Genomic DNA, 14,600 nt, shown 5'->3' with positions numbered 1-14,600 from the left:
AAATATTAATACAAGAGAAAGCCATTGTATTAGTTACTTGTGGCTGCTGTTACAAATTACCATATAATAGGTATCTCAAAACAACAACAAAATTATTCTTTCAAAGTTTTAGAGATTAGAAGTCAGAAATCAAGTTGTTGGCCAAGCCACATTCCCTCTGGTCTCTGGGGCAGAATCCTTTCTTTGCCTTTTCCAGCTTTTTGTGGCTATAGGTTTTGCTTGGCTTATGGCTGTATCTTTCCAGTCTCTGTCTCCGTGATCACATTGTCTCTTCCGTCTCAAAACTCCCTCTTCTTCTCTCTTAGAAGGTTACATGTGATTGTTTTGGGCCCACTTACATAATCCAGCATAAGCCCCTCCTCTTAAGATCCATAATTTAATCACCCCCACCCCTTTTTAAAAACTATGTAAGGTAATATTCATAGCATCCAAAGATTAGGAAATGACATATTTTGAGGGGCTAGCATTCAGCCCACTATTGTTTGGAAGACTGTTTCTGAATTTGAGAAGAAAAGTAAATTGAGCATATTATTTGTTCATTTGCTATTTTTGAGCTCTTAATATGTGCCTGTGGTTGTTTAGGTGCTGGGGTTATGAACATGAGTAAGACATGTTTCTTGTCATGGACAAAGTTACATTCCATGTGTTATGTATACTAAAATGCAAGATAAAACACGGAATAATGAACTATATATGTTTGGTAGGGTCTTTACTTCATGGAGGAAGTAATGCATTCCTGAGCTGGGTTTTGAAGGCTGAATAGGAATTCACTAGATCAGAGTACGAAGACATGGAAAAAGCCTTCTGAGCAAGGAAGTTAGCATTTACAAAGTCATGGAGGTAGAAAACAGCAGTATATGCTCAGGAAGCTAATGGTAATTAGTGCAATGAGACAAATTTTAGATTTGTTTTCTTTTCTTTTTTTTTTTTTTGAGATGAAGTCTTGCTCTGTTGCCCAGGCTGGAGTGCAGTGGTGTGATCTTGTTTCACCGCAAGTTCCACTTCCCGGGTTCATGCCATTCTCCTGCCTGAGCCTCCCGAGTAGCCGGGGCTACAGGCGACTGCCACCAGGCCTGGCTAATTTTTTTTTTATTTTTATTTTTTTGTATTTTTAGTAGAGACAGGGTTTCACCATGTTAGCCAGGATGGTCTCAATGTCCTGACCTTGTGATCCACCTGCCTCGGCCTCCCAAAGTGCTGGGATTGCAGGTGTGAGCCACCACACTGGTCTGTTTTCATTTTAATATACACATTAGCTATTAAAATCTCCCATTTTGCTGGCTACGAAGTAAATATTCTTTGCTGTGATGGTTCTTAAAGCAAAAATCTTTTCAAAGATTAAGAAGATCTGTGAGCAGCCTTTAAATACATGTAAAAGTGCTTCAGGAAAATGTAAATTAAAATCACAAGGCGATACCACTTTATGCCTCCTAGAATGGCTACAATTAAAAGGACTCACAACACCACGTTATTAACCCACACAACATGTGGATTTGGTTGCTTGGCGGGTATCATCAACTTGGTGCTCACAACCAAGGAGGATTTAGCATGAGGATTTTATTACTTGCAACAAGTAAGGAGAACGTGGGGATAGTTCCCAAAGCAGGGGCCCGAGTCAGGTTTTATAAGTGTAGGATAACAAGGCGTGATCTGATTGGATCTTGCAATGAGGTGGTGCTGGAGGCATGATCTGACAGGATCCCACCATGGGATGATGCCAGAGCTTGATCTGATTGGATCCTGGATCCTGCTGTGCAGTGTCTGCTTCTTAATTCAGTCCCCATTCCTTGGTCCAAGCACTTAGGTTCCTCCTGAGATTGCAGTCTTGGCTCATCTTGGCATGCTCAGGTTATGTGAGCTGAGGGTCCATGGCAACTGAAAAATAACTCACAATTTGTTACATAAAAGTTGAACCAGATTGATCTGGTGCAGCTACAAGGTATTGGGGAAAATGTGGAGCAAACAGAATTCTCAATATGTTGGCCGGGCATGGTGCCTCACACCTGTAATCCCAGCACTTTGGGAGGCTGAGATGGGCGGGTCACTTGATGTCAGGAATTCAAGACCAGCCTGACCAACATGGAGAAACCCCATCTCTACTAAAAATACAAAATCAGCCGGGTGTGCTGGCACATGCCTGTAATCCCAGCTGCTTGGGAGGCGGAGGCAGGAGAATCACTTGAACCCAGGAGACGGAGGCTGTGGTGAGCTGAGATCACACCATTGCACTCCAGCCTCGGCAACAAGAGCGAAACTCCATCTCAGAAAACAAAACAAAACAAAACAAAATTCTCATATGTTTTTGGTTGGAATAGAAAATGGTACAACCACGTTGGAAAAAGATTTGGCAGTTTCTTACACAAAGTTAAATATAAACCTGCTCCATGACCCAGCAATTCCATTCTTAAATGTTTACCACCACTCACCCCCAATCTGAAAATGTGTCCACAGAAAGTCTTGTGCAAGAATATTCATAGCAGCTGTATTCATTGTAAGCAGAAACAACCAAATGCACATCAGCAGGAGAATGGATAAACAATATGTGGTATGTTTAAATGATGAAATGCTACTCAGCCTTAAAAAGGAACAAAGTACTGAGATACACAAAAACATAGGTGAATCTCACAGCCATTTGGGTGAAACAAGGCAAATACATGAGAGTACATACTGTATGATTTCACTTTAATATGTTCTGGAACTATGGTGAGAATAACCACAAAAGTAGTTGCCTCTTGTGGGTGGGGTGATTGGAAAGGCATATGAAGGAACTTTCTGGAGCGATGGGACTGTTTTATATCTCGATGAAATTGAGACTTTCTTGAGTTCTTTTGTGAACTCATGAAATTGTGTACATTCATGTGCTACATATAACCACATACACAACAGTGGTACCATAAGATTATAATGGAGCTAAAAAATTTCTATTGCCCAGTGATTTGTGTTACAATTGCTGTTGGAAATGGGTATTCAATGTTATGGAAATCAAAACTAAGACAAAGGATCTCTCGGCTAATTTACTTTCTGTGGAAAGGGTGCCGCTTGCTAGCAGTCGTGCCACGAGAGCACACATGAACAGAGGAGACAGGGTCATTTATAATCTAACGCGTCCACCCTATGGCTGTGTCCAATTTCCATTGGCTGGAATGGGACCTCACATTCTGTACTTGTCCTGATTGGCTAGCAACTTAGAACTTCCCAAAAGAGGCAAAGGTAGAGAACAAAGGAAAGGAGGAAGTAACTTGTGGAATGCTGAGAAAGGCCAAAACACCTCCAATTAAGGAAGAGGAACAGGCTACGAACTAATGCTTGCTTGGGCCTGTATAGGCATGCCAGGGCAAATATCTACGCTAAAAGGTGAGGGCTAAGAATACAAAATATATTGCTTTCTTTATTACGACTAGCAGATATTTAAGAATATTTGAATAAATTTTGCTTCTAAGAGAGGCTACTATTTATTCTCAATTAGACTGGAAGGAAAGTCCTTTTGAAGAGGAACCTCTACTTCGTTTTCTACAGTTGCCTCCAATATTTAGTAGAGTAACATGTTGTACAGGTTTGTAACCTACAAGCAATAGGCTATACCATATAGCTTAGGTGTATAATAGGCCATACCATCTAGGTTTGTGTAAGTACCATATATTCTTTGGTGTTCACACAACAATGAAATCACTTAACAATGAGTTTATCAGAGCATATCCTTGTTAAGTGATGCATGGAGATAATATTTGTGCATTTCATTATATGTAAATTTTACTTAAAGGACTGTAAACAAGCACATGGATAAAAGAACTAGTAGAAAAATTTTTAAAAAATGAGTATTACATATCCATGTGGTAGCCTCACAACCATGAGGAGAATTAAGCCAACAGGATTTGTTGGAAGAACGATGAAAAGGACTACGGTCCTTGACATGATGCTGATCCCAATTTTTGAGTCACTCTCCCTTCTAAGTCCCTTTTTAAAAAATTGTGAATTATAAGGTTGGTTGCAGTGGCTCATTCCTGTAATCCCAGCATTTTAGCAGGCCAAGGTTGGAGGATGGCTTGAGTGTGGGAGTTCAAGCCCAGCCTGGGCAACAAAGCAGGACCTTGTCTCTACAAAATAAAAATTAAAATTAAAATAAAAAAAATTGTAAAAAGCCAGGCTTAATGGCATGTACCTGTAGTCCCAGCTACTTGGGAGGCTGAGGTGACTTGAGCCTGGGAGATTGACAGTGCAGTAAGCTGTGATCGTGCCATTGCACTCCAGTATGGATTACAGAATGTCTCAAAAAAAATTATAAATTATAATATACATATAGAAAAGTACACAACAACGTATAGCTGAGTGATTTACAAAGCAAGTTACAAAGCAAACCTCCATGTATCTGCAGAACTCAAGAAGTAGAACATTACTAGCCTCATCAAGTTATATTTTCTTGACTTTAATGATAATTAATTCCTTTCTTTATACATGCTTATCCCTAAGCATGTATCCCCTATATACTATAGTGCTTTTTTAAATTTTTAAACTTTATATATTTGTAATAAGTTATATATTTGTAATAATTTAGTGTATATTCTTTTGTGTTTGGCTTCTTCTGGACAGTATGTCTGTAATATCCACCCTATGTATAGAGTATCTGTAGCAGGGGTGTCCAGTCTTTCGGCTTCCTTGGGCCACACTGGAAGAAGAATTATCTTGGGCCACACATAAAATACACTAACAGTAATGAAAGCTGATGAACGACAACAACAAAAAAAATGCAAAAAAATCTCTCATAAGGTTTTAAGAAAGTTTATGAATTTGTGTCGGGCTGCATTCAAAGCCATCATAGACTGTATGTGGCCTATGGGCTACAGGTTGGACAAGCTTGATCTATAGCTTATTTTTATTGCAGTATAGTACTAGTTCCATTATACCACTGTTTGTTTCTTCAGCTATTGATGGTCATTGGATTTGTTTCTACGTTTCAGTTGTTAGGAATAATACTGCTATGGACAGTATCATATAAATCTTTTTTGTACCTGTATTTACCACATTTCAAGTGGATATATGCCAAGGAGAGGAACTACTGAGTCATAGTATATGTATTTTTTTAACCTTAGTAGATAATGCTAGTTTTTTTCCAAAGTGAATATGCCAATTTACACTACAACTTTGCATCCTCTCCTCTCCAGACTTATTGTCTTTTTGGTTTTCTCATTGAGATTTAAATATGAATAATTTTTACAAATTAGTAATTAAAAAGACAATTCAACAGAAAAAATTGGGCAAAAGATGCAAATGGATATTTTATAAAAGAAGATATCTAAATGGCCAGTAAACAAAGAAAGGTGCTTGGTCTCATTATCTGGGAATCACCTTTTAGAGTTTAGACATACTATTTTTCCTGCCTTGAGTTACTGAATATTTTTTGCTATATTGTGGCAACTTTTTGCTTCTGCTTTTCACATTTCAGTCCAAATGGAATTAATTTTAGTGTGTAATATAAAGAAAGGCCCAAGTTTGTTTTTTTCTACAAGGTGATCTAGTTGTCCCAGTGGCGTTTATTGAAGACTTTCTTCTTCCAGTTCAGCAAAACTACCTTAGTTCTAAATTATTTTATATGGGTGGATCAGTTTATGGGCTGTATCCTGTTTTATTGGTCTCTTTGTCTATAATTAAGCCAACGGCATACCATAACATCTTAATTACTGTATATTTATACTAAGTATTGATATATAGTAAAGTCCTCCCATTTTTTTTTCTTTAAAATCATTTCCACTGTTGTTGGTAGGCCAACAACAGTGGAAATCTTTTGTATTTCCACATAAATTTTTGAATCAGCATGTTAAGTTTCTTACACATAGAGACACACTCATTTGGATATTGATATTGTATCATCTGTAGATTGGGGAGAATTTGTGTCTTTAGAATGTTTTCTAATCCATATACCTGATCCATATCTCTATTAGGTCTTTTTTAGTTTCAGTAGCTAGCCACAGTTTTCCTATAGTAAATAGTTTGCACATCTTTTTACCTAGGCTTTTGGTATTTTTTAGTGTTATTAAGAATGTCTTTAAAAATACTTTGTTAAAGAATATCACTATTGAAAAAATAAAAATATTTTGTTGCTGGCGTATAGAATGCAATTAATTTTTGTATATTGCTCTATCTACCAATCTTGCTAACTTGCTTTTTCTAATATTTTTCTGTGATTTTTTTTAGATTTTCTACATACACAATCAGAACATCTGTATATAAAGAATTTTTTTTTTTTTTTTTTTTAGTTTTTATACCTTCTATTCCTTTGTTTTGTTCCAGTTCTTCAATACACTGTTGAATAAAAGTGGCAATAGTGGACTTTCTTGTTTTGATCACATTCTCAGAAAAAGATGTTTTAAGATTTTAAAATCAGGTATGGTGTTTTAACATACTCTTTTTATATACACCTTTCATGAGACTGATGCACTTTGAAGTTTCTAGTTTGCTAGGTTTATTTTTCTCTTTTTTTATTGAGGTGAAATTAGTGTAGCATAACATTAACTATTTTAAAGTACATAATTTAGTGGCATTTATTACATTCACAACATTGTGTAACAACCACCACCGTCTAGTTCCAAAACATTTTACCGCATCAAAGAAAACCTTGTACCCATAAAGCAGTCAGTTCTCATTTCCCCATTCCCTTAGCCCCTGGCAATCATCAGTCTACCTTCTGTGTATTTGTCTGTTCTGGATATTTCATATAAATGGAATCATACTCCAAGAACAGGAATGGTAGGTATTTTATTTTAGTTCTGACAGTCCCTGAGCTGCTTGTTTATTTTGTGTGTCTATTTTCTGTCTGTTGTTCAGGCTGAGTAATTTCTGTAGTTCTGTATTCCCAGTGTATTAATTCTTTTCCTTTCTATTTCTGCTGATGAGCTCATCTAATATTTTTATTTTGGTCATTGAATTTTTTTTTTTTTTTTTTAAAAGACAGAGTCTCAGTCTGTCACCCAGGCTGGAGTGCAGTGGCACAATCTTGGCTCACTGCAGGCTCTGCCTCCCAGATTCAAGCAGTTCTCCTGCCTCAGCCTCCTGAGTAGCTGGACTACAGGCGCATGCGACACCGCCTGGCTAATTTTTGTATTTTTAGTAGAGATGGGGTTTCACTATGTTGGCCAGGCTGATCTCGAACTCCTGGCCTCAAGTGACCCACCTGCCTCAGGCTCCCAAAGTGCTGGAATTACAGGCTTGAGCCACCAGGCTTAGCCTGTATTTTTCAGTTTTAAAATTTCCACTTGGTTGTTCTTTTTACCTTCTTTTCTGAGGCTTGTATTTCTTTGCTGTGACCCTCTTTTCGTTTATTTCAAGCTTGTTTGTCATTGTTTGTTTAAGCATTTTTATCATCAGTGCTTTAAAGTCTTTGTCAGATAACCATAACATCTCTGTCATCATAGTGTTGGCTTGTTACCTTTTTTCATTCAGTTTGAAATCTTCATTCTTGATATGATCAGTGGATTTCTTTTCTTATATTTATGTATGTATGTGTTTATTTATTTTTGAGATGGAGTCTCCCTCTGTCACCCAGGCAGGAGTGCTGTGGTGTGATCACAGCTCACTGCAACCTCTGCCTCCTGGGTTCAAGCGTTTCTCCTGCCTCAGCCTCCTGAGTAGCTGAGATTATAGGCATGCAGCACCACACCCAGGTAATTTTTGTATTTTTAGTAGAGATGGGGTTTTGCCATGTTGGCCAGGCTGGTCTTGAACTCCTGACCTCAGGTAATCCACCTGCCTCAGCCTCCCAAAGTGCTTGGATTACAGGCCTAAGCCACCGTGCCTGGCCGACCAGTGGTTCTCTATTGAAACTTGGACATTTTGGATATTATAATACCATGGATTCTATCTAAACCTTTTGTTTTAGCTGGCTTTTTCTGACACTTTTCTGGTAGAGGAAAGAGGGTGTACTACCTTGTTTTTGCCAGGTGGGGGTGGAAGTACAAGGTTTTTTTTTGTTTGTGTTTTTTTTTTAAGAGGTGGGAGTCTTGCTTTGTTGCCTGGGCTAAAGTGTGGTGGCATAATCATAGCTCACTGCAGCCTTGAACTGGGCTTAAGCAATCCTCTTACCTTAGCTTCCCAAGTACCTGGGCATATAGGCACATGCCACCATGCCCAGCTAATGACTTTTTTTTTTTTTTTTTGAGACAGGGTCTCACTGTTGCCCAGGCTGGTCTCGAACTCCTGGTCTCAAGCAGTCCTTCCACCTCACCTTCTGAGTGGCTGGGATTTACAGTCACAAGCCGTAGTGCCTAGCAAGTTGAGGTTTCTAAATTGGCCTCTGTTGACACTTTAGTTTTTTTGGGAGGGAGCTTGCGGGAGGGGTCTTTGTTATTGCCAGGTAGCTGTAGTTCTGGCTCTCCATGTGATCTTCACTGATACCCTGGAGAGGGTAACCTCATTACTGTTGGTGGTTGTGCCTGTCCTAACTAGGCCTTCTGTGCTAGCGCTTCAGTGGGGTGGGGGAGGTCCTCTTTGTTACTGTTGGTGAAGGTGAAAGTTTAGGTTTTCTGTGTCGTCTCCTCTGACATTGCGGGATCATTGAGCTTTATTATGTTTTCAGGAAGCAATGGAAGTTTCTGTTTTCTAGTCAGCCGCCTTGTGCACCATCTTGGCCCAGTACTAGGGTATTTTATTATAGCCTACCTTGGCTTCCACCTGATCTTTGCTTGTGTGGATGGAGGTGGAACTGCAGTTTTGTGTGTGTGTGTGTGTGTGTGTGTGGTGTTTGGATAGAGTGCATGGTAATTGTCTACATATTATCTTGCTAGGCTTCCTCTTTTTTGTTCCTTTGGCTAGAGAGTAGGCTTTTTTTGTTCAAGACTTATTTGTCTGAATTAATTGGTGTTTCCTGGTTGCCAGTTTCTTCAGCTTTGTGTCTGAGATATATGAAAAAGAAAGCCCAGGGAACTAAACTCACCACTGTATTTGTCCTTGCATTCTCAGGTCCTTAGGTGGTCAGCCTTCTAGTCTCCGTTATTCAGTCTTAAGTTTGTCATATACCTAAATCCAGCACTCTTAGTTGTATTAATGAGTTTAAAAGGAAAATGTGTATCTGCTCCATCTTCCTCAAAGTAGAAACCTTTATTCCATAAATTTTGAAATGGGGTATCAATTTTCATTTAGTACTACATATTTTCTAATTTCTATTTTGACCTTTTCTTTGATTCATAAGTTATTTAGAAATGTGTGTCTTACTTTATAAACACGTGGCTTTTCTGGTTATTTTTTGTATTGAGTTTTAGTTTAATAGCATTGTGGTCAGAGAAGGTGTCTTGTATGATCTTGGTCTTTTAAAATGTTTGAAATTTTAAAAAAATACCTGGCATGTGGTCGATATTTATAAATGTTATGTGTATACTTGTGAGTTGTGTGTATTCTATAGTTATGGAGTATAGTCTTCCATATGTGAGTTAGGTCAGCATGGTTAATTGTGTTGTTTAAATTATCTGTGTTCTTATTGATTATTTTTAAAAATCATCTTGTCCCATTAGTTACCAAGAATAGTGGTGAAATTCTCCTCTTATCATTGTGAATTTGTCTATTTCTCCTTAGAGTTTTGACAACTTCTGCCTTACATATTTAGTGGCCATAGTAAGTGCATATAAATTTAAAATCATCACATCTTTCTGGTGTATTTAACCTTTATCATTATTAACTTCTCTCTCCATTTTAAATAGTGGGGTTTTTTTTGCCTTAAAATCTACTTTTATTATTTTTAAATAGTGGTGTTTTTTGGTCTTAAAATGTACTTTTATTATTTTTTCATTGAGAGTAGTCAGTACTCTAAGAAAATCTTGTTTTAGTTTTGTATCAGTGTACTTTTGATATGAGGAGTCAATTTTAAGACAAACCTATAAATAGTTTACTTTTCATCTTAGCCAATTTGTTCACAAATAAAATTTCTTTCATAAGATTCATCTCTCACAAGCCTTTCATAATTTGCCCAGACCTTCTACAACTTGCTTAATCCTTTAGTTTTGCCTTATATTTCTCTTTTCTATATTGAAACAATCATTTTACCTTAGGACAAAAATTTACTTCCCTTTTTTTCTATCATTTCAACCACATACGATTTTTTTATACAAAAAATTACTGTCATTCTCTTTTCTTACCAAAAATACATTGTCATAGTTTTTGTATCTGTTTTTTGCTTGTTACTTTCTGCCTTGTTTTTATGTTTTTCCAAATTCATATTTTGAAATAATCTTTCAATAACCTCTGAATTAGACAAACTACTTTTTAAATAAAAACATTTTTATGTCTTTTAAAACAATTTTTCACCAAAAACAAATTTTGTTTTTTTCTTGTACACTTTGCATACGGAATTGTATATATTAACTAGAATTTTAACTCTTAGTAATCTTAATTTTTAGTTAAATCTTAGTAATCTTAATTTTTAGTGAGAACCTAGGAAGTAAGCAATTTTGAGCTGTCACATATCAACATTTTATAAATACACATTTTATAATCTTTAAAAATGTGTTTTTTTCCGTAGAATAATTTTTAATGTGGAGCCAAACGTATTTATTAATCCCCAAATATTTTTTCTTCCTATAAAGCTTTAAGAAGCCAAGAGTAAACCTAACCTTACATTTAGCAATTAGTGTTTCCTTATTTTAACTTATTTGGATTGCTACTACAATAAAGCAAGTCACATGAATTTTCGGGTTTCTCAGTGCATAGAAAAGTTATGTTTACACTATACTGTAGTCTGTTAAGTTTACAATATAATTATGTCTTAAAAATGTAGATACTTTAATTAGAAAGTACTTCGTTGTTAAAAAATACTGTTGATCACCTGAGCCTTCAGTAAGTCATCCTCTATTAGCAGATGGAGGGTCTGGCCTTTCTGCTGATGGCTGCTAACTATTTAGAGTAGTGGTTGCTGAAGGTTGGGATGGCTGTAGCAATTTCTTAATATGAGACAACAATGAAGTTTGCCACATCAGTTGATTCTTCTTTTCACGAAAGATTTCGTTGGAGCATGAGATTCTATTTGATAGCATTTTACCCACAGTGGAGTAAAAATTGAATGCCAATTTTATGATGCAATTCATTAATCCTTGGCAAATGTATACTTTTGGCAGGATAATTTTGTGGTAGCTGCTACAGATAGCACGTTCTGTATTTACAAAGATTGAATCCCAGTGCACATTAAACCTAAGAGTAAGGAGTATAATGTTCTTGAGGGACTTTTCCCCTTCTGTTAAAATATAATTTCAGAGTAAACCAAAACAACTGCAATTATAGTTTAAAGGTTGTCTTAAGTAATACGTAGATATCACACTAATTTATCAGAGATGGTATAATTCAAGCAAGGCCGAATAATGGTTGATTTGCATAGGACAAAGATTTTTTTTTGTTATAAGAAGTGATTTGTTAATAACCCATGACTAAGGAAGATTCTATCAGGAAAAAAATATGTATGTATATATGTGTGTGTGTGTATGTGTGTATATATGTGTATATGTATATATGTATTATGGGACTAGAGAAAGAAAGGAGACAACTATTTTAATTAAAATTTTTGTTCTTAGTTATAAGAACACTTTGAAATATCATTTTTTACTTCTAGATGAAATAAACAGTGACGTTCGTAATACCAAGTCAGTGCTTTTGGAGATAGGTAGATTTAGTTTTCTGTTCTTAACAGTGTATAACAAATAGGAGTTGATCAATATTTATGTGTTGACTAATTTCTTATCTGAATCTGCAGTCTGGGTGCAGCTTGCGTTGTGTCAAATAAAAGACTCTTCAAAGCATTAATCATAGACATAGTTACTTGCTGGAAGTCACCTTTTGAAGACCTTGATTCTCCCCAGCCAGTTACCAGGTTCCAAATAGCTTTTCCTCTAATTTGGAAGTATGGATTTTGTACCAGGATCTATACTTGAAGCTTACTGCAGTAGCTTCAGGAAACACAACACTGGTTTGTGAATTTAAGACTACCTAAACTGGAGAAGTCTGTGCTTCTAGTGGAGCTAGGTTAATACTTGAAGATGTGATTTTTATGGTCACAGAAGCTGCATGGAAATAAAGAAAATTTTTCGAGGTGTGATTCGGCTTTATATTTGCATTTTGTTTTATGAACAATTAAAATCTGAGAATTGGGCTTTGTAATAAAAATGATAAGGATAGGCTGGGCATGCTGGCTCACACCTGTAATCCCAGCACTTTGGGAGGCCAAGGCAGGCAGATCGCCTGAGGTCAGGAGTTGGAGATCAGCCTAGCCAGCATGGTGAAACCCTGTCTCTACTAAAAATACAGAAGTTAGCCGGGCATGGTGGCAGGCACCTGTAATCCCAGCTACTCAGGAAGCTGAGGCAGGAGAATCGCTTGAACCTGGGAGGCAGAGGTTGTAGTGAGCCGAGATCACACCATTGCACTCTAGCCTGGGCAGACTCCTCCCCCCCCCCCCAAAAAAAAAAAAAAAGAGAAAAGATAAGGAGAATAATAAAAGTGATAAAAATATGTAACATTAAAGGAAGCTTACTTTTACTGATCGCAAATTATGTTTTTTCTCTGCGCAGGTATAATTTGGCCTTCTGAGATTCTGCCTTAGCAAGAAAGGAGCAGGAAATACTCTTGGAAAGAAAACTAAAACAGTAAGAAAGCCAAAACTTATTTTTACATGGTTGTCAGCACATTTACCGATATGGACACTTTTCCCAATAATTTTCCTCCTGGTGGAGACAGCGGATTGACAGGTTCTCAGTCGGAGTTCCAGAAAATGTTAATTGATGAAAGGTTACGATGTGAGCATCATAAAGCTAATTATCAGACTCTGAAGGCTGAACACACAAGGTAAATTACTTAAATCTAGAAGTGGGGTTTAGTTTTAAAAAGTTATTGGCATTATCTTGGCTGAATGTTTGCTATGGAATATAGTATAATTTTGTTATTTTGCAGTGTATACATTTAAAACTTTTTTAATATAGTAAAATTTTTACTTTAAAATTATTTTGTTCCAAACTAAGTATGATATCAAGTGGGTTATGAATTTATACACCTTATTTTGAAAGTAGCAAGACATGTAAGATAAATGTATCCAGATGGCTAAATGTGTTCTCCATCTCCCACCAAAGTAAAATTGCGTTCCAAAACTACAGTGTTAATAATTAAATGAAACTCTGTAAAGAGAAGATATTTGTGGGTTTAAAGTAATGTGTGATATTGGTCTTGTTTTTCTGTAGTGTTGATTGACTTTACATAAAGTAATGCAATTAGAAAGAAAGGATTTACTCAAAATTGAATTCTTTTTTAAAAAACCAGGTTGCATAATGAATATGTAAAGTTACAAAATGAACTCAAGCACCTGTTTAATGAAAAGCAAACTCAGCAGGAAAAACTTCAGCTGCTGCTTGAAGAACTAAGAGGAGAATTAGTAGAGAAAACTAAAGACTTAGAAGAAATGAAACTGCAGGTGAGAAAATATATTTGAGTTAGTATAAAAGTAGTCAGATATGTAATGGAAGTAAGTAGTTTTGGTGAATTTGGCAATTTCTGTCTATATCCTTAGTGATTACTTTGCTGTATCTCCAAGTGGTACAATTTAATCTTCTTTCATATATTTTAGAGTGTTAGCTACCATGTAAGGGAGCCATTAAACTGTTATTTTATGTAAATTGGTATTATATTGCCTATTCTGATATAAATAATATTTTACCATTAAGAATAATTAGGGAAAAAGTGAGTTTGAATTGATAAAAATCCAGAATTAAAGAATTTTTTTAAAAGAAAGATTTACTAATATTTGTATATGCATTATAACTGAAAGTAAACTAAAAAAAGATAGCTGTTCGTAAGGAGCTTCTTAAAAGAGACTGTAAAAACAGTATGTGCACATAATTTTTGTGTACGTCGTAAAGCAAATGGGTTTGTAAAGCAAAAGATGGTTATCTCCGAAGTGCTGAAGTACAGTTTCTTTAGATAATTTTTTTCATTTGTCTGGAAAGTAGACCAAAGCCAGACTTTAAACTCCAGTCAAATTTCCTGTAAATTTTAAATTAGTAGGTTCTCACGAATAATATTTTCCTGTATTTAATCTCTGAAGAGTACCAGCTATTTATTTCTGCCTAACAATCTACTTGGTACAAATAATAAGGCATTATTAATATTAGAGTCAGAAGTTCAGAGAGTAAGAAGGCATCTTTCAAGTCACCTGTCTGGCATATCACCTAACTCTTAGATATCCTTTGACAGAAGCCTTGTAAGTTTGTCATTCAATAACTTTTTGAAATCTACCATTGCTGGGAACACCACGAAGCCTGGCTTGGAGCCTCCACTATGCTCACTGTTTCATTCCTAGGTATATTTAGGACATTTAAATATACAAATAGAAACCTCAGAAATGTAAATTGAAGAGGGAAATGTAATTTAAGCCTGTACAATCAGTGCATTAATTTGTTTTGCAAAAATTTAGAGCCTTGTGTGAATGGAAGCTGTGAATGCTGAATCCAAGGTATTTGAGAGATTCTTCAGGTATTATAAATTTAATTCTGTTTTGTGAGAGTGACATTTAAACGTGATTATTTGTACCAAGCACATCCAGAAAGTAAGTAAAGCACATCCAGAAGGCTGAAGTAGCTATATTA

At 36.1% G+C, this 14,600-nt stretch overlaps 1 protein-coding gene across 1 annotated transcript in view; it reads left to right on the top strand.

Annotated features, from left to right (window-relative positions):
* CEP83 (centrosomal protein 83) overlaps positions 1-14,600 on the top strand; it is a 148,642-nt gene that overhangs the window by 32,976 nt on the left and 101,066 nt on the right. The window contains exons 2-3 of the mRNA XM_025402585.1: positions 12,537-12,810; positions 13,279-13,429. Of these exons, the coding sequence (XP_025258370.1) occupies positions 12,638-12,810; positions 13,279-13,429 (324 nt within the window). The 5' untranslated portion in view covers positions 12,537-12,637. The remainder of the gene's footprint in view (positions 1-12,536; positions 12,811-13,278; positions 13,430-14,600) is intronic.

This window comes from Theropithecus gelada, chromosome 11, assembly GCF_003255815.1.
Source record: "Theropithecus gelada isolate Dixy chromosome 11, Tgel_1.0, whole genome shotgun sequence".
NCBI lineage: Eukaryota > Metazoa > Chordata > Mammalia > Primates > Cercopithecidae > Theropithecus > Theropithecus gelada.
Note: the sequence above shows the minus strand (reverse complement) of the source record. Positions and strands in the feature narration are given on the sequence as shown.